The sequence below is a fragment of the Mauremys reevesii genome, linkage group 1, assembly GCF_016161935.1.
Source record: "Mauremys reevesii isolate NIE-2019 linkage group 1, ASM1616193v1, whole genome shotgun sequence".
NCBI lineage: Eukaryota > Metazoa > Chordata > Testudines > Geoemydidae > Mauremys > Mauremys reevesii.
Genome location: NC_052623.1, coordinates 41559660 through 41579697, shown reverse-complemented (window position 1 = coordinate 41579697; position 20038 = coordinate 41559660). Strand labels below are relative to the sequence as shown.

At 42.7% G+C, this 20038-nt stretch overlaps 1 protein-coding gene and 1 long non-coding RNA gene across 2 annotated transcripts in view; one reads left to right on the top strand and one right to left on the bottom strand.

Moving 5' to 3' along the window:
* The first annotated feature begins 434 nt into the window (after positions 1–434).
* ALKBH8 (alkB homolog 8, tRNA methyltransferase) overlaps positions 435–20038 on the top strand; it is a 72834-nt gene continuing 53230 nt past the window's right edge. Inside the window, exons 1-6 of the mRNA XM_039481673.1 lie at positions 435–624; positions 7688–7928; positions 9337–9468; positions 10434–10529; positions 13396–13500; positions 15593–15663. Of these exons, the coding sequence (XP_039337607.1) occupies positions 496–624; positions 7688–7928; positions 9337–9468; positions 10434–10529; positions 13396–13500; positions 15593–15663 (774 nt within the window). The 5' untranslated portion in view covers positions 435–495. The remainder of the gene's footprint in view (positions 625–7687; positions 7929–9336; positions 9469–10433; positions 10530–13395; positions 13501–15592; positions 15664–20038) is intronic.
* Positions 8574–20038, bottom strand: part of LOC120368931 — an 82458-nt gene continuing 70993 nt past the window's right edge. The window contains exon 3 of the long non-coding RNA XR_005582852.1: positions 8574–8670. This is a non-coding gene — a long non-coding RNA (uncharacterized LOC120368931). The remainder of the gene's footprint in view (positions 8671–20038) is intronic.

The following is a 20038-nucleotide window of genomic DNA, read 5'->3' as shown; positions in this document are numbered from 1 at the left end:
TTGCCCTTTATCTTGCATGAATCACCCCACAGGAAAAAAAATCTCATGGGGATTAATTGAAGGGGAAAAAACAGTTTTTACATTCAAGTAAATTTTGTGATCCTCTCCCCCAAATTGTAAGATTTGTAAAATTGTGAACTAAATGAAGTTCCCCATTCTTACCTTAAAAAGGACTTGTGAGGGAGGTGAATAATTTCACCGGAGCAGTGTGAAGTAGGTGAGTTTTGTTCTCCATTTTTCAAATGGGGAAAAAAATGGGACACTCCCCCAAGATCTGTGAAGGATTTGTATTAAAGGTGGGATTAGAACAGAGGTGTTATTAGTAATAGAAATAATAGATTTTTTACATAGGAGTTTTGTTGTTAGTGGCTCTTTAAAAACTATTTTAAAATGGCCTATGAATAAATGACATTCAGGTTGTTTTTTTTTTAAAGGAATCTTGAACATTTTCTCCCTTCTGCTGTGGCCTTGTCTTTCCGAATCTTCGGTACAGAAATGGACAGCACCGGTCAAAACAATCTGAAACGGAATAAATCTGAGAAGAAATTATTGAGGAAACAGATCAAGGCCAGAAACACTTTAATGAGGCATGAGGGCATCGAGTGTGTATCTCACACCACCCAGGTGACTTGAAGCTCTAATTGTTGTTATGTGAGCCTGAATGCATAGTTTACACATATCCTAGCCTCACCTATATATTGGCTAAAGTGCAGTTCTGTTCTGAAAAGTGACTGTAAAAAGGGCAGTGAGACTCCATGTTGATTGTTTCAGATTGATTCCAAATTAGAACTGCACTCTGGGCTTTGGTCAAAGCTCTTTATCCAGGGAGAAACTCCCAGTGACTTTAATGGTCTTTGGACCAGGTCTTTTAGGCTGAAAGGATTGTTCATGTGGCTAGTATTATATTACTAATAAAATTTGTTACCTTCATCAATTAATATACATGTTAGAGCCTCCCATTCCTTTTCCCATATTGCTTTCTTTGTCTCTTCTGCTTTCACTTTTATGCCTTCATTATTCTTCCCTCCATGCTTCTCCACAAAGCATAATCTCTCTCCTTCAAACTCCCTATTAAATGTCTTGCCTCGTCTGTCTCAGGACTCTTCCTCATTCTAGTCTTATGGTTGCTATTGCAACCTTGGCAGTTGTTTTAAGACAAGTTGTTGGGCCTGGTTTACACTGAGATTTAAAACCATGTGAGGATGTAGGTAAATAATGATTTGAAAACCTAGTACAGATGGCAAATTCTTTGGAGAAGGGACTATCTTTTTGTTTTGTGTTTTTACAGCACTAGCACAGTGGAATCCTGGTCCGTGGCTGGGGCTTGTAGGTGTTACAGCAGTCCAAATAAAAATAATACAGTAATAATAGTCAGAATTTGTAGCTGAATTTAACACAGAGACTTTGAAAATCCTCTGAATGTTGTGGTCTAGCGACAATACACAGATTAGGTAATGAAGAGACTTTCCTGAAATTCACTCTTCACTGAGATTTTGTTTGCTGGTTTCAAGCCAGAACAATTTTTTTTTATGATTGCCTTGTAAACCTCTGGAAAATGTGATTACTTATAGAAGTACTGACACTGTCCTGAGACTTCATAATAGAAATATCTCTCAGTAGTTACTCAGACATGTCACCTAGCACTCCTTGTTAAGATTTTAAGAGTCCTGTCAATCTTTTCCATTTATTAAATCTTTCCATCCCATTTTCAAGCCAATTTGCTCTCGTTTGGAAGAATTAGACACTATAATTTGAAAGAACAAAACTTTTTAGGATCTGTTTTCAGAAAAGGTAATAGAGCATTTATAGAAATGCTTTTAGAAAAAGATTGGCTGACTCATTCTGGGAAAGATGCTGAGAAGAAAAAACATGTGAAATGCAGATATGCCATTTTAGGGCAATAACAGCATATGCTTGTTAGTTATATGAAGGCACCAATATTGACTCCATACTTAAAGTTGCATTTAATTTGCCCTTAAAGTAGGACTAAAATCCCTCTGTTTCACACTGAAATGATTGATTTACTGTCCAAACTTGGCAAAATAACGATTCAGAAGACAATTGGACCTTGTCTGTAATTTTTGCAAAATATGTACACCTCTACTCCGATATAATGCCACCCAATATAACACGAATTCAGATATAACGTGGTAAAGCAGCGCTCCGGAGTGGAGGGGGGGAGCTACGCGCCTCAGCGGATCAAATCAAGTTCGATACAACGCGGTTTCACCTATAACGCGGTAAGATTTTTTGGCTCCCGAGGACAGCATTATATCGAGGTAGAGGTATACTATATTTTGCAGAGGAAATATTTATAAATGCCTTTTTTTTTTGTTTTTTAATTTTGTCATATTTTGTTTAGTTCCACTAGCGAAACAACCACACTCCCCCAACACACACACACATTCTGATAACTCTTTGGACATCAGCCAGTTTTAGAGACAAAGTGGGTGAGGTAATATCTTTTATTGGACCAACTTCTGTTGGTGAGAGAGACAAGCTTTCAAGCTACACAGGATGAGGACTGATAGATAAGATATAGCGTGATCGCTTTGTGAAAAGTGTTCACCCACAGGTGATGATGTGTTTTTTTCTTTTATCATTTTCCTGAGAGAGGGCATGTCTACACCACTAAATTATGTCGACCTATCAGTCCTCATCCTCAAAGGGAACCTGCCCAACACTTTCAAAAGATGAATCTGGGAGTTTAAATTCATAACTTTGATAGACACTCAAAATCATGGTCTTAATAAAGACATTGGATTTATGTCTTGTTATGACAATCTGTAACCCACTACCCCTCCCTTTTTGTCCTATTACTATAGGGATGTTAATGGGCCACTTCATCTTGAATGGTCCCTTAGAATATGTGCTAATTGCTTATGCTAAACTACTGTTGGATGTTAATGGGCCACTTCATCTTGAATGGTCCCTTAGAATATGTGCTAATTGCTTATGCTAAACTATCTGTTCCACCTTTCCCAGACCTGATGAAGAGCTCTGTGTAGCTCAAAAGCTTGTCTCTCTCACCAACAGAAGTTGGTCCAATGAAAGAGATTTCCTCACCTAGTCTCTCTAATATCCTGGGGCCGACACAGCTACAACAACACTGCATATCAGCCACTTTTGAAATTCTAAAACTAAACACTCAGAAGGTGATTCCCCCTTACTCAAGTGAACCTAAATAAACAGCGGGGATGGCTGTCTCTCTTCCACCCCAGAAAGAGAGAGAGAGAAATTGGCATATGAAGGAGTCTCAGAAGCTCAGCTATCAGCTTCATTTTGAGGCTGCATCTTTTTGTGATGAACCTGATGGCATGGGGGAGTCAGGGACTTTGTGGGAAGCCTGTGATTGAGGGAATCCATCTGTGCTGAGGCAGTAGTGCTTGAAGAGAGCCCTGGTATTACTGCCACAGCGCTCCAGTGCGCCATAAAGCAATGCTGGGGAAGCTGAGCATATGTCTACACTGCAATGTAAGCCCAGGGTTAGTGGGGCTTGAGTCTGCAGACCCTGGGTTTGAAAGCTCAGGGGCTTGAGTGTCCATGCTCTTTGGTAACCTTAGGATAAGAAATTTTAAGTCAGAGCCCCACACTGGGGCACCAGCGTCCATACTGCAGTATGCAGACCCGAGTCCAACCAATCATATGCCAGACTACCTAGCGTCCTCCCAAAATGTGACCTCTCTAGCCCTTGGTTCATGGTGCAGAATTGGAAAACTTGACCGTCCACCCCGCACACCCCAGGAAGTTGTCACAGCCTGCCAACACATCCTGCCAAGCCGTCGTTTTGGCCTGCATGCTCCCAGCAACTGGAGCCAGCAACATGGAAGAGTCACCATTTGAAGAACTTCTCTTGCTTGGGCTTTCACTCCCGTATCAGGAAACAGGCAGAGCTTCCATGAGATGCTGGTGCACATTTCAGCAATGTTTCGTGACCCTCCAAAAGCACCTGATGGAGCTAATGACGGAGCAAGAGGAGGACGACGATACAGATACAGAAGTTTGGAACTGGCTGGTATGACTCGCGACTCTCAGTATAGTTGCTGATGCCCTGTGTGTAGACCTGTGCTGCTGGAATAGGGCTTCAAGTGCAGATTGGTGGGATCCCATCGTTATGCACACCTGGGATGGCCAGCAATGGGGTCAGAACTTTTCCGTGAAGAGAGCTACATTTCTGGAGCTTTGTGAGCAGCTTGTCCTGTCCCTCCAGCAGCATGAGACCTGTTTGCGGGCGACCATATTGATCCAGAAGTGGATTAAAAAAAAAGGTAATAATTGGAGATATACCAATCTCCTAGAACTGGAAGGGACCTCGAAAGGTCATTGAGTCCAGCCCCCTGCCTTCACTAGCAGGACCAATTTTTGCCCCAGATTCCTAAGTGGTCTCCTCAAGGATTGAACTCACAACCTTGGGTTTAGCAGGCCAATGCTCAAACCACTGAGCTATCCCTCCCCCTTTATATAACTTGATATTCAGGCCTTGGGGACTGTATATAAAGCATGTGAGGAGAGGTCTAGGTTGGATATTAGGAAACACTATTTCCCTAGGAGGGTGGTGAAGCACTGGAATGGGTTACCTAGGGAGGTGGTGGAATCTCCATCCTTAGAGGTTTTTAAGGCCGGTTTGACAAAGCCCTGGCTGGGATGATTTAATTGGGGTTGGTCCTGCTTTGAGCAGGGAGATTGGATTAGATCATCTCCTGAGGTCTCGTCCAACCCTAATTTTCTATGATTCTCTTAATATGCCCCATTCACTGTGTACAGTGACAATATCCTCCCCACACACACATTTCATTGTGTGCTGTGACAATACATCATTTACTGTAAACACTGATGTACAAAAACATTCCTAAACATGCTGTTCTCCCTCTTCCCTTGGCCCATGCAAATCCATAATGTGGGAGCACAGAGCATCCCGGATTTGTGTTGCCTGGGTGCGTCCTGCTGTCACAGGTGCACTTTCTGGCTGAGTGTACTGGTTCAGCGATCCATCACTGCCATAGTGCCATTCAGGGACAAACAGCTCACCTTTGGCTTCACATAAATTATGAAGAGCACAGCAAGCCACAGTGATGCGGACAGCATTGATGACACTGGAATGCAAACAGGTCTGTTGACAGTGCCAGTGGAATTTCAGTTTGCCAAACGCACATTCAATCACCATTCTGCACCCACTCAGAGTGTGATTAACCCTTCTTTTGCCAGGCCCCAAGATCAGGATACAGTTTCATAAGCCAAGGTAAAAGGGATTACGTGGGGACAGTAACTCCATTTATGACAATGTCCTTTGGTGGAAACAGAATCCCAGCCTGTCCATGAAGGTAAACTCCTACCCAGCAGAAAACACTGGCATCATGATCCCTCCTTCCAGTGCAGCTCAAATGGGTGTCCATAAATCAGCTTCTGTGGTGCACAAGGGCAAGTGTAATAGAAGAGTAGCGCCTTTTACGGTTTATGTACTCATTTGCTCCCTGAGGAGCATGAGTCCCATCAGTGGCTCCAGTGCAGTTTGGAAAGCTCATTCTCTCAAAATCAGCAATTGCTTCACAAATCTAGTTTCTGCCCACCCCAGCTGGGTAAATCACATGCCTGATCATCTCAGAAGCCTACATCACCACTTTACCCACATTTGACTTTCCAACACCAAATTGGTTAGCAATAGACCTGTAGCAGTCTGGGGTAGCCAGCTTCCAGACAGTGACAAAGCTGCCTTGGGGACTGGTTCCAGCACCATAGTGATTTTGCTGGTGTGAGCCAGTGCCTACTGGCCCCTCTCCATGCCTATGTTGGATTCAGGGATCAGAAGTTTGCCACCCCAGCTGACCAGGCTGTTGTAAGCACTATTGGCTCTGTGCTTGGTGCAGTACCCAGCATCCCAGTCAGAATCCTCATCAAAGGTGCAGGTTTAAGGCGAGTTCTGAGAGGCACAGTTCTCATCCCTGGATTGCCAGTAGTTGGTCTTGAACTGCTTGATCCATTCTCTGACCCAGTCTGTGGTCCAGTGACTTCCCAGCACTGCCAGCTTCTTCTCTATCTCTTTTTATGCATGGTCATTGCTAGTACTCCTACTGAAACTCATCTTTTTGCTGGCCTCACATCAGAGATTCACAAAAATCTGGCTGCGCTCTCGGGATCAGGAAGCGACAAGCTTGGCAAAAGATGACTTCTGGTTGATGGCTGTAGCTAACGCGGGAGAAGGTTTACTCTGTAGCTTAGCGGTCAGAATAAAGTGGAAGGGTTAAACGCTGCCTGGCTGTTCAGGTGGGGTTGCTTCCATTTCCTGGGGGTCAATTGGCTACTTTTGGGGTAGAGAGGACAAAGAACAGTGTCCCATGAGTTTGTGGGTTAGCATTGGCTAACTCTCAGCCTGAGCTGCATCCACAAATGCAAAACGATGGCGTTTGGGCCCAAGGGCCAGTGGGACCTAGGCTCGAATCAACTCATCCTGCAAGGTCCTGGGGCCTGGGTCTGAGTACGACAGGACTGTGTGTAAACGGAAGAGGAGTCTGGGCTCAAGCCTGTGTCTGAGCCCAGGCTTGCATTGCAGTGTAGCCATACCCCGAGTGTTGCCGCACTGAGACATTGGCACATTGGTGATGGCGAATCGTCCCATTGAGACTACTCCTGTGCATAAGTGTTTGGAGGACGAACTTGGGCCCTAAAGCTGTATTTTGTATTGTGTAGCAGGCCCCCTGGGTAATGGGTGATTCCATTTTTTCAGCAGGATGTCCAGTATATCTTTACTTGTAGCATTTTGGGGCATCCCCGACAAGCTAGCATCAACTCAGCGAAGTACCCTGAAGGGGATCTGAAGTTGGATTCTGAGCTGATCCTGCTCAGGGCTGATTCTGCTCAGCACTGGTTGCATGGTTGGTTCCTAAAATGGGGCATGAGGGATACCACGTATTGCTCTCCCCTGGCCCAATGAAAGAATAGCACTAGTGGGCTATACTAATGAATGCATCAGACTCTCCTCAGACAGAGGAAAGGGTTACCCTTCCTTGCAGAAGAGAGTAAAGAGAAAAATGTCGAGGATGTTAGAGGCCACTCCTTCAAAAAAAATGATTGTGAGTGTTTAGAAATGGGCTGCTGGGCTCAGTTCTCTCTGAGTTCATTTGTGGGAGCCATAACACTTGGCTGTCATGAAAAAAATCAGGCAGATAGAGTTAATACAATGGGATTTATTTTTGTTCCACCCTGTCAAGGGTATTGCAGGACAGTTACAGCCAACTGTTGGCTATGGAATCTGCAAATACAAATAAACTCTGTAGCTGAGGGACAAGAATGTTCAGGGCATGTGCAAGGCACATGTCATCCAGGTACTGTAAATGTGTAGAACCCTCCCCCCCCATCTCCTCTGCACAGATACCTGTTTGCAGGCACAGTTGTGGTGTCTGCACACACAAACATGGGCATGTTATTTCTCTCCGAGCTTGAATGCTCTTGTTTTGTAAGAGCCTTTCCCTTAAATGTGTGCTGTACTAATGTGCTCTGGGCTTCAGTTAGCCGCAGACTAATTGAAATATAAACATTTCCTTTGGAATATCAAACAGAATAACCACAGACCGATTTAGAGATAATAGCTTCATTTCTCTTTATGACACTTGTGTTTGTGAAATGCTATTTTCAGGTAAACAAATCAGTGGTGACCGCTAACGTGTCTATTTTTTAAATTTTTTTAAATTAGAACTTGGTCGTTGCCAATGGAGGTCTGGGTAATGGTGTGAATAGACACCAACTGCTCAGGCTAGTAGAGGAATGTGGATTGGTGGAAGCACTCTTAATGCCTCCAAATAAACCCTATTCAGTTGTGAAATATGGGTCGACAGAAGAAGCCAAGAAAGCCTACGACACTCTCAATGGGAAAGAGATAACGCTGGAGGACTCCGACCAAAATGTTACTCTGTATGTTAACTTTGTGGAAAAAGGTATCAATATTCTGCTATCCCATAAAGCATCACTGTTCTTCCTTTGCTTTTCAGTTGCTTGTTATAGTGGAATTGTGGATAGAATTCTGGCCCCATGAGAGTCAATGGAAGTTTTGTCATGGACTTCAATGGGGTCAGAAATTGACTGTATATTTTTGAACCGTGTTTGGTGAATCATTCCTGGGTTTTGTCTTTTCTTTTATCATATGGCACTTAGAGCAATCTGTGGATGCTTGCAACAATACTTTATGTGGCTGAATAAAATAGATGAATAAATACATGTATCAGATATAAGGGTCAGCTTTTCCAGGAACCTGAAAAGCTAAATGAATTGCCCAAAAGGATCAAACAATAATAGGAGCATTAATCTACTTTCCTCATTAACCAAAGTCTAGGGAAAAAAGAGGTCTTGCAGCATACCCTGAAATCTGGTCTCTTGTAGTCTGAGGCATGGAATAAATGCCAGAACTAAAGACTCTTCACAGAAAATGTCCTGCTAGCAGCTCCTTTAGGAGGCAGCAGCTGGAACACCTCCATGAGCACATGTGGTTATATCAGGTGGAGAGAGAGATGGTCTCTCTGTAGCTTGGAGCCAAACCATTTGTTGCTGGAGAGGAAGGATGGTCTTTGTGGTGAAGACAATAGGTTGGGACTTGGGAGGTCTGAGGTCAGTTCCCATTCTACAGACTTCCTGTGTGACCTTGGCCAAGTCACTTGATCTCTCTGCACCTTAGTTTCTCATCTGTAAAAGAGGAACAACAACACTTGCCTGTTTAGATTGTGAATTCTGTCTCTTTGTATTTGTAGAGCACCTAGCACAATGAGGTCCTGATCTTGGCCCCTAAACTCTACCATAGTACAGATCATTTTCAATAATAATTCATAGGGCTGCACGTAGGGAGCCTGCTACGTAAGTCATTTTCTATCAAGATAGGTGTTGCAGTGAACATTTCATCGCATCTGGTTGCAGAGCTACAAATGGCCATCTTAATTTTATATAATTTCTTACAGCATATAGCATTCAGGCTTATAGCATTCAGACATACTTTCTTCACTGTGCTCTATGCTTGTCAACCATGAGCAGTGACAAATGCTGAGTCCTGGCAAAATAAAATTGAATCCAACTAGAATCTCCCCTGAAATGCATGGGAAAGTTTTGACCTTTATTTTGACAGACTAATCAGATATTTTTTGAGAGTGGAAAACACTAAGTCTCTTAGGTCCTACACAGTGAGATTTGAGAATTGGGTTGTATAGCACAGAACTTGAATTCTGATCCTGTTTTATGCTACCAAGGAGGATAATTAGTTCAGATGATGATCAATCTAGGGTTTATCATTATTGATAAAAGAACACAAGTGGATCGTTTTCCATAAGCAGTAGCACTGTTTTATTTTTATACCCATAGTGCATTGGGAGGACGTTATACCTATTAGCTTGCCTCCAGGCCTGATGATGGTTGAAGAGCTTGTGTCTCCTGAAGAAGAGCAAAGGATGTTGGAAAGTATTGATTGGACAGAAAATGAAGTAATTCAAAATGGTTAGTAGAACCACAGAAAGAGAGACCTTCAAAAATAACTGCAAATTGTCCTTTTGTTGAATTTAATTTCTGCAAGAAGTCTGCATCCTAGATAATTTATTCCTTAAAATCATTCTGTATAGTTAGTCCTTTTAAAATTGAGTTTTATATCATACAGTTACAATTAACTAGAGGCATGTGGTGGAAGGTGATCCTCATGAATGGATTAATTTGAATTATGCTCCTGCTTCCAGAAGCAGCTACTGCTGAGTCATTTCCTGACAGCATGGTCAGTCAGTGAGTTTGTTCTCAGAATGCAGCACCTGTAATTTGATAGCTTTCCTGGGAGCTGGAGCTTTTGGAGTACCAGGGAGAAGTCAAAGCTCCCTTCCCAGTTGCTCATGTAGTTTCGAATGAGCTCTGTGGAATTAAATTTCTTAACAAAGTCAGTTATTTTTTCCAGTTAGCTTCCATATTACAAAGTAACTTTTACTCCTTGACACAGCACAAAGCATTATATTGACTTCAGTTAGTGTGCAGTGTAACGATGCAAGGAAGTGAAAGTTCCTATTATGTTCATATCATGAGCTTGTCCAAAGTGTCAGCCATGGCTCAAGAAAATTGGTACTGTTGTCAGAGAGAGACAAACACAAGGTCCAGGGACCGCCCTTGCTCCCATGTGTAAGCATTGACGTCTGTGGGATTGCTGCTATGTGTAAAAGCATTGGGGTTTTGACTTCAAAGAGAAATGGTACTAAAGCTCTGTGTTGTTCAGTCACTCTTAGTACATGGGAAAATTGAGTTGTATATTGAAAGTGAGGTTCACAAATAATAGTATTTTCAACTATTGAATAGTTCTTGAGATGCACAGAGATTATATGGAATAGGTGTTAGGCAGATACCCTGCAAGCATAGCAAATTGTGTAAATAAATATATTGTACATATTTTAATATTTTTACATTGTTTAATTTTTTCTGCTTCGCAGCCCAGAAGTCTTTAAAACACAGAAGGGTAAAGCATTTTGGATACGAGTTTCGATATGATAACAACAATGTAGATAAAGATAAACCATTGCCTGGAGGTAAGAACTTTCCTATGAAAAGGCATTTTGAAATGGCATTTGTTTTAAGTCTGTTTTCCAACAGATACACACAGAACCTAACTTCAGTACAGTGTAGTGTCCCAAGAAGTTGTGTAACTAAAGCCCTGATTAAGGAAGGCACTTAAGCAAGTGTGTAAATCCAATTAACTTCAATGGAATTTAAGGAATTTAACCACCCTTCTTGAATAGGGATACTTTTCTGAATCAGTGCCTTAGTAATCATATTTTAGTGTGCATGAATGGAACCCATTTTTAATCACTTATAACTTTGTATGTTTAAAAAAGTTTGAAAAAAAATCATGGCTGCCATTCTTCACTGAGGTCTAGCCAAATGTGGATTGTGAACTTCTAAATTTCGGTCGTTTTTTGAATAACCGCTATATGAGGATCATTTCAAATTCATTTTTGTACTGGAAAAAGGGTGTGTACACACACACACACACACACACACACACACACACACACACACACAATAAAAAAGTTCAAGTTATTCAAGGTGGTAAAAATATAATACTTTAAAAATATTTTTTAACACATTAAATAACTTGAAAATGGCTGAATGCATTTTCCTTATACTTTCCAAAACAACTCCCCTTTGTGCTGAAATTCAGGGGCGGCTCTAGACATTTCGCCGCCCCAAGCACGGCGTCATGCCGTGGGGGGCGCTCTGCCGATCGCCGGTCCCGCGGCTCTGATGGACCTCCCGCAGGCGTGCCTGCGGAGGGTCCTCTGGTCCCGTGGCTCCGGTGGACCTCCCGCAGGCGTGCCTGCGGAGGGTCCGCTGTTCCAGCGGCTTTGGTGGAACCGCGGGACCAGCGGACCCTCCGCAGGCATGCCGCCGAAGGCTGCCTGCCTGCCGCCCTCCCGGCGACCGGCAGAGCGCCCCCCGCGGCATGTCGCCCCAAGCACACGCTTGGCGTGCTGGGGCCTGGAGCCGCCCCTGCTCAAATCAATCATGAAAACTTTCTGAAAAATTGTCCTTTGAGTCTGAGAGCTATGAGTCACAGAAAACAAAGTGAGCCATCTACAACCTAGCTGTATAAATAATAAAATATAGAACTGAAAGTTAAACATGAGTGTTTAAGTTGACAAGTATACAGTTTCCCCTAGACAGGTGCAAGTTACATTATATTTCATCTGAAATTGTGCTTAATCATAAAAGTGTTGATATTTGTCTTGGCTGTTTTGTGGCCTCCAGCTAGATGTTAAATGGTCTGTGTGTGCGACGAACATAAACGGAGGGAACAAGTTTTGGCGAGAAAAAGCAGTAATAACCATCAGTATTGACAGATTGCTGAAAGGAATATTTCTTAGCATATCATTCAAGTGTGCTGTACTTCGCTGAATTTTACAGTTAAGTTTTTGTCCTGTATAGTAGCAAACGGCAAACTCTCTGAAGGTTTCATTTTTGCATATTACTGATAAAATGCTTTAAATTCAATAGATTTATTAGGAGACCTTATTTAATTCAATTTTTGAATCTGTAGCAAGCTTTAAGGGTTAAATTTTAAGGTTCAGATTTTCAAAGAGGTCTGTCACAGGCTGGCTGGCCCCAGTAAATGAAAGCTCCCCTGTGCCAGTGCAGATGCTCCCATTTGGGTAGCACTGGCAGTGACAAAAGATCAGGAAGAGACCCAGTGAGGGAGAGAGTCCTGGTCAGAGTCAGTCAGGAGACTGGAGGAGGTTTGTGGGGAAAGCTGCAAGGAGCAGAAAGCTCTCTGCAAGATCATCCCTGGGAAGAGGGAGGAATTGGAGACTGTATGTTTGGGACCTGAAGGTAGGAGAGCAGCAAGTGGGGTTTACTGGCTGGCAGCCCCAAGCCAGAGAGCCAGGGCCAAAAGGCTGGAGAAGGCTGAAGGCAGGAGGAGCAGCAGAGGGAGTTGCCTGCTGGAGCTAAGGGTGGAGAGGGCTGACAGCAGGGGAACAGCAGAGGGGCTTACCCATTGACATTGCAGGGCCAGAGAGTGAGACCGTGACGAACTGTGAGAGGGCTGGGAGGTGTGAGGGGTGCTCCCAGCAGAGAGGCAGTCCGGGGTTCCAGCTGGGAAGAGTGGGATTGCCCTTCGGTTGGAAGAGCCCAGTGACTGACCTGGTACAAGCACAGGAAAGGGCTGCATTGGAGAGCTGGGTTGTGGTGAGAGATGCCAGGGCTGTGTCTTGCATATGCTGGGGGAAAACTGGACTATGATAATGGGGCTTTTGTTATGATTTATGTGGACTGTACTTTTTTTAATAAGATAACCCTACAAGGGCTGTATTTGCCTTCAGAAAGATTCTGTAGGCTATTTTGGGGGAGTCTGCAGGAAGGAAACTGAGGCAGGCATGTCTGTCATTCAGCAGCCTGCCAGAGGAGGGTGCTCCTGGCAGGGACTGCCCTAAGACAGGGCCGTAACTCAGCCTTTAATTTTGTGCAAAGCACTTGTGCACCTGAGTGAAATTCTGCACCCATTGAGGTGAATGGGGATTTTGCCATTGATTTCAATGACACTGAATTTGGCACCCAGTTATTTATGTTCACAGACAATAGAAATTCCACATGTGAACAGTGTGCTCAGTGCTGCCAGTGCTTTGTGTGTGGAGGGCTTCTAAAAACTCCTCATAATCTGTGCAAGTTACACATGTAGAGGGTTTGCAGGATTAGACCCACTATTTCCATGCACACGTCATAGTGAGTACAAAATTGCCTGTGTAATTGATGGGGTGCACAGACTTACAAGCCCCATTTTGGCTAGTGTATTTTATCATCTTTCAGTGAATTTTGTCCAGTTGTTAGATTTCTCCTTCACCAAAAACAGGAAAAAAGAATAGGAAAACATCTGGTTTATGCTTCTGTTTGTAATAACAGGGCTCCCGGAAATTTGCAGTACGCTTCTGGAGAAGTGCTTGAAGCAGGGATATATCAAACATAAACCTGATCAGTTGACAATAAACCAGTATGAACCTGGACAAGGTAAGTGCATTTTCCCCTTAAAAAAAATCAAACTCGATATTTTATCTAGGATTGAAAGCAGAAAACCAGCTACAATGGCTACGATTTGGAGCCAGCACTTCTGCATCTGCTAAGTTCGACAGAGATGCTTTCATGAATTGAGGGCAGTGTCTGGATGCAGTGTTCCTAACTTGGGAACTCACATTTAGAGATACCCTGGTATTGAAAATGTTTAATTGAGATTAGAATCTGGCCCAAGCATTTTAGACAGGTCATGGAAGCTGATCATGTTATAAAAGAGTTGGTAACCTGGAGAGGTAAACAGTCTGTGTATGACAGGATCAACCAAACACATTTTTCACTCACTTCCTGAGACAAAGATTCAAGAAAATCACCTGGTCCAAGTATAACTGCAGGGGTTTCAACGGGCTGGCCAAACTCCAACTTTTCCTGACATGTTCTGCCAGCAACAAGAAGCCCCCATCTATAAGTACATGTGAGAGCATCTTCAGGGTGATGCAAACTGTATCCCTGTACTGGAGGAAGGGAGTGCTGCTCCAACAATGTCTTCCAGACTCAGTAGGATAGAAGAGGTAGTTACTTCCACTCAGGCATCCACAGGGTAAAGCATATGCTGTGCTTTTTGCTGAGTTCAGTCATCAAGGCAAGGTACCTGGCTTTGGTTTTCCCTTCTCTGGAATATATCTGGTCTGTCCTTATGAATGAAGGACAAACACTTCCATTCCAGAATTAATCTCTGACAGTGTACTTAGTATCTGCCATCTTAGGGTCTAGACATCTGACCCTGTTTGTTCACATATCAGACAGTTAAATTGGTATGGTTATGTGCTGCTGGCTGTGTTATCTGAATTAATTAGTATGAATTGTAACTTTCTTCCACAAATACAGGATATGTCTAAAACCTTTCTTAAGCACTAAGCATTTAGGACATTAGTTAGCATACAGTATGTGCAATCCAGTGAATTCATATAAATACTATCCAGTATCAGTACTGAGTCAAATTCTATTCCTACCTTCTAAGCTTTTCAAGGCAGGGACACTGACTTCCATTTTCAAAAATGATTAATGATTTTGGGAACCTCAGTTTTTGGGCGGCTACCTTTTAAATGGGCTTTATTTTTCTGAGATCACTGAGAAAATCAGGCCTCTATAAGGTATTTCAGGTTGAAGATCCAAGAATTCAGGCACCTGAAATCCCTATTCACTTTCAAAAATTTAGGCCATTGTCTCTTAGTATGTGTCTGTGCAGCTCCTGGCACAATAAGATCCTGATTGGAGTGTTTGGATGCTGCTACAAAGAAATAATAGATGCACATGTCTTTTATCAGGCTGACCTCAGTATATTTCTGAGGGCAGAATTTCTACAATTCATGTTGTAACATAGTGAACTTGTTGTAAGAAGCTTAACCTATGTAGTTCTGTATGTGATTAAGTATATTGTTCCTCTTGAAACTAATGGAAGTCAATACATTTGCATCTGGGGGCAAAATCTGGCTTCTGATATTGGTACTGTGTATAGGTCTGGCCAAAACAATTAGAACAAAACATTTTCCTGTTGGAAAATAGGATATCGTAAAAATCAAAACTTTCTGCAGGAAGAGATCAATTTTGACAGAAGTTTTGATCAGGAGAATCTAAACGAAATGTTTAATTTGGGGTCAGGTCGACATTAGTCTGTGTGTCTGCCAGAGCAGCTGCAGTACCTCATGGAAGTTGTATTTCCAAGTCCTTCATGTCCCCGTTCTCCCCATGGGCCTTGCTCTCTGGCCAGACTATGTCTCCCATGATTCATTGGAGTCTCCCTGTGACTGAGCTACTGCAGGGCATTTTGAAAAAAAATGTTGATTTGGGATGAAAACAATTGTTGAAATATCAGAATTTCCCATGAGAGGGGAAGGAAATTCCATTTTTTGATCTGCTGTAGTACTGCCCTACACATAGTAGGCATAAAAATGCACAAGGTTACTGTGTTGTGGTTTACATATGGACAGCTGTGAAAATGGGACTTGGGAGAAGGTTACATTAAAAGTGATGGTATTTCATTATAATTGCAGGGACTATTTATTTATTCTCTCTCTTTTTTGTGTTATAGGAATTCCTCCTCATGTTGATACTCATTCTGCTTTTGAGGATGAAATAACCTCTCTCAGTTTAGGAGCTGAGGTATGCTTAATATTTCTTTTTATATTTTGATGATACTCAATGGACATGAAAATAAAGATCTGAGTAGATCTTAATAAAAGGTTCAGTGTTTTACATGACATTTTTTCTCACTCTTTTGCGTCAGATGTCTAGCATGTTAACCTGTAACAATAGTGCGATACCTAAAGGGGTGAAATTCTGGCCCCATTGAAATCATTGCCATTGACTTCAGTGGGGCTAGGACTTCACCATAAAATAAAATCTTCCATGAAATTGACTGTTTTAAACTACTAGGACTCAATTCTCCATTGCCCTTCCTCAGTTTTATTAGCACCTTCAAAACTCTCATATCATTGCTCCTTTGTATTTCTCTACCTCAATTCTTCCTGTACCATTTCCTATTAATGCCTCTCTCCTATTATTACTGTGTTTATTACAGTAGCTCGTAGAGTCCCTATTGGGGTAGACACTGTATAGACACATAGCTAGAGACAGTCCCTGCTCTAAAGAGCTTACATCCAAAACAAACAAGACATGCAAAGGGTGGGAAGAGAAACGGAGGCACAGAGAGGTGAAGGGACTTGCCAGGGTCACACAGCAGGTCATTGGCAAGGCTGGGAATAGAATCCATGTTTTCCTGCTCCTAGTTCAGTTCCCTCTCCACACCCTTTTTTCTGTTCTGCTTTGTAATTCGGTTCTTGTACTGCACTTATCACTGTGGTATGAGAGCATCCATACTCACTCTCCACTTTGTGCCTTCTGTGCTTGGAACAGCATCACAACAAACATTGGCTAAGTGCCAACCCCATCTTCCTTCCTATCATTCTTAAATACCTACATGTTCTGCAGTACTTACATACACGAACACTCACACACAACTCCACTGGTGCACTACTCCCATTGCTATATTGTATTCTTTGGGGGAGGGACATTGCATGGATTCTAGCCATTGTTAGTTGCCACATACATATGCAGTGCTATGTAATTCCCAATGAGATCACTAAATTTGTATAACAGTGGACAGTAAAGGTCTAATTTTCAGTGGGGCCTTGTTCCTGTACAGGCACATTTTATGAACTAATGACTACACATGTGGGTGATGTATGCTGTCACTTGCCCGTTCAGGTACTAGTACACAAAGAATGCAAGTGTGTGCACCTGCAAAAATGCACCTGCACAAATGGAGATTGAATGTGGATAATCAGGCCCTGGAGGTATGAAACTGTAACCTGATTGTTAGCCTGTGGTTGTGCTGCTGTGGATAGACAGAGGGAGAGAGGCATAGTCATGCAATCAGAGTACAGAACTGAGAGCCAGGAATTCCTGGGAGTTCTAATCAAAGCTCTGACATTGACTTCCTCTTTGGCTTTGGGCAGGTCGCTTAGGCCAATCCGCTAACAGTGGATGCCTCACATGTCTCTAGGACCAGCTGTGAGTATAAAATGAGTAGGATCAGTGCATGCTCCCCCATTTTGCCCAGCCCTGTTTTGGCGACCCCCCCCCCTTCCCTCTAGCCATACTTTATCTTCATGCCTATTCAGTTTTTGGCCTTGCTTTTGAGGCAGTAGTTTCTATGTTATTCTAATCTAAAGTGTTTTTAGCAATGTGGGCATCTATCCATTAGAAAATGAGCTGACGCCTTCAGTATATTTTATGTTAAGTCCCTGCACTGGAAATAGTTGGCTAGAGGAGAGAGGCTCTGTATCCTCCTATCAGTCCTGTGACCAATCCAGTCCTACCCAGGTTATTTTTTTTAATAGATAATAGAGCTCAACATTTAGACGTAGGCATTGGGAACAGCCTGTCAGAAAGTTCTGTCCCTGTACAGCCCAAAATTGTAATGTCTTTTCATGATAGACCATTGACACACTTCTCTGATGAAGGTCGCCAAAGTGTATATTTAAGGGCTAGTAAAAAAATCCCAATGGCCCATAAATTACTGCATTATTTGACAGCCTTTCCGTCTGGTACCTAACTGTTTAAACTTCGGTAATACACATTGTTTGCATGTTGAGACCCTCATCTGCCTTTAATATATTAATAATGGCTGCAGTAGTATGCACTTCGCTATTTTAGCATTTCTTTGTCTGAGCCCAACATTACAGCATGCTTTTTGTACTCATCTTTTGTTCTCCTTATCCTTTCACGTTTATCTAGCACATTCACTGGGATATGCAGTGCAGTTGTAGCTGTATCAGTCCCAGGATATTAGAGAGACAAGGTGGGTGAGTTAATATCTTTTATTGGACACATTTCTGTTGGTGAGAGAGACAAGCGTTCAAGCCCCACACAGCTCTTCTTCAAGTCTGGGAAAGGTACTCCCAGCGTCCCAGCAAAATGCAAGGTGGAACAGATTTCCCAGACCTGAAGAAGAGCTCTGTGTGGCTTGAAAAGTTGTCTTTCTCACCAACAGACATTGGTCCAGTAAAAGCTATTACCTCACTCACCTTGTCTCTCTAACATTCACCGGCATGTCCATTTACATCTTTTAATACAGTTGCTCCACCTGAATATTGTATGATGATTGAACAGGATTTATTCCTGATTTCAGCCTGAGTGTCATTCCCTGTTCTTCTTGGTTCTGATTTGTTATTCCAGTTTGCTTTGCATCCATAATGGAAAAAACTATATAATCGTACTGCTAATCTTTCCTTTATTCTTCTCCAAAGGAGAAACATCATACTTCTAAAAGAGAATTGCCCTAAAGCTTAGGAACTACCGTAATAAACATGTTAAATGCAAAGTAACAGACTAGCAGTCTCTGGTCCACTGTTCTATCTCTGAGCCGGGCCACTACTACATGCTGTAAAAGAAGGAAAAACATCATAATGCATGTGCTTAATTTATGTTTGTACTAAGCCATGGGGGGATATTTCATTCTGACCTCTACCTGATGAACAACTTATACACACATGAGGATTGAGCACCCTTCTAACTTTTATCCTAGCTAGCGCAACTGCAGAATGTTATTTCCATTCATATAAATGGCTAATCTTGTTTTTTGAAATCTGTCCATCTCAGGCTCTTATTGCGTCCCCTCCCCCTCATCACCATAGTATCTGAGCACTTCAAAATCTTCAATGCATTTATCCGCACAACACCCCTTTGAAGTAGGGAAGTGCTGTTATCTCCATTTTACAGATGGGGAGCCGGCGCATGGAGGGGCTCTGTGATTTGCCTGAGTCACATAGGAAATCTGTGGTGGAGCAGGGTTTCCCAAGTTCTTGTCTAGTGCCTTAACCAGTGGACCATCCTTCCTCTGAAATCTACAAAGTTATTTACCTCAGTAATATCCTGCAGCGTAACACACACTGTTCAGTAGCTTTCCTTTTCTTACTGATGAATGGGTCCGTCCGGTAGGAAAGTTCTTCACCATTCTTTTCTCAGATCAACCTGTGCAAGTCTAATTGGTTTTTGTGATAAATTTAGTAATGATTTCTGCCTCCCATTCTTTGTTTAGAAAGCACTGAAAACCATTATCCACACCAGAGGCAGAGTTGTGTTTGAGAGGACAGCATTTAGCAGCTCATAGATCATGCACCTAAATGTTTAAAAAGTAATCCCAAAAAAGGAAATAGGGAGCCTGATTTTCCTCTCTGTTGTGCTAGTTTTACATGGCTGCAACTCCACTGGAATCCAGGGTGTGATGCTGCTGTAAGACAGGTAGAATGGAGTAGGGAATCGAGCCCAATATGTTTTTCTCCCCCGTGTTATTGTGATTACACATGTCTGTATCATGCGGGGAGGAGCAATACAGAAAATAGTACCTACCACTATTTAAGACAGCACATATCCTCTAGAGAGGTTACAGGGCAGGCCAAACCTGGCCTTGAAGTGGAGAGGCAGGAGTTCAAAGAAGGGAGAGGAGATAGGTTTACAGAACAGCAAAGGATAGCTGGAGGGATTGAAAGAGAGAGAGACCGTGACAAATCCTGAGACGTGCATGCACCCACTTCATCGGATTCACCCACAAAAGCTCATGCTCCAATACGTCTGTTAGTCTATAAGGTGCCACAGGACTCTTTGCTGCTTTTACAGATTCAGACTAACACGGTTACCCCTCTGGTAGAGAGTCCTATCTCTCACTGAGTTTCCATATGAGCTGAGGCCATTTGCACCTCGCAGGAAGTGCTCAGCACCTTGCAGCATCAGACTCAACGGGAGCGACCCGCATCTCTGGGGCAACTACAAGTTGAGAGAAGCCACCAAAACATCCTGTTGGGCTTCCATCGGGCATACCAATCACTGTATTTCCCTTGCCTTTAGGAGCTAATACAATATCAATAATAATAATAGGAAGAAGAAGGCTGAGCACTGAGTTCAATTTTCCTTTCTTTGCTGAGAAAATGTCACAATAGAAAAAAAAAGAAAAAGAAGCAGAGGGGATAAAACCAAT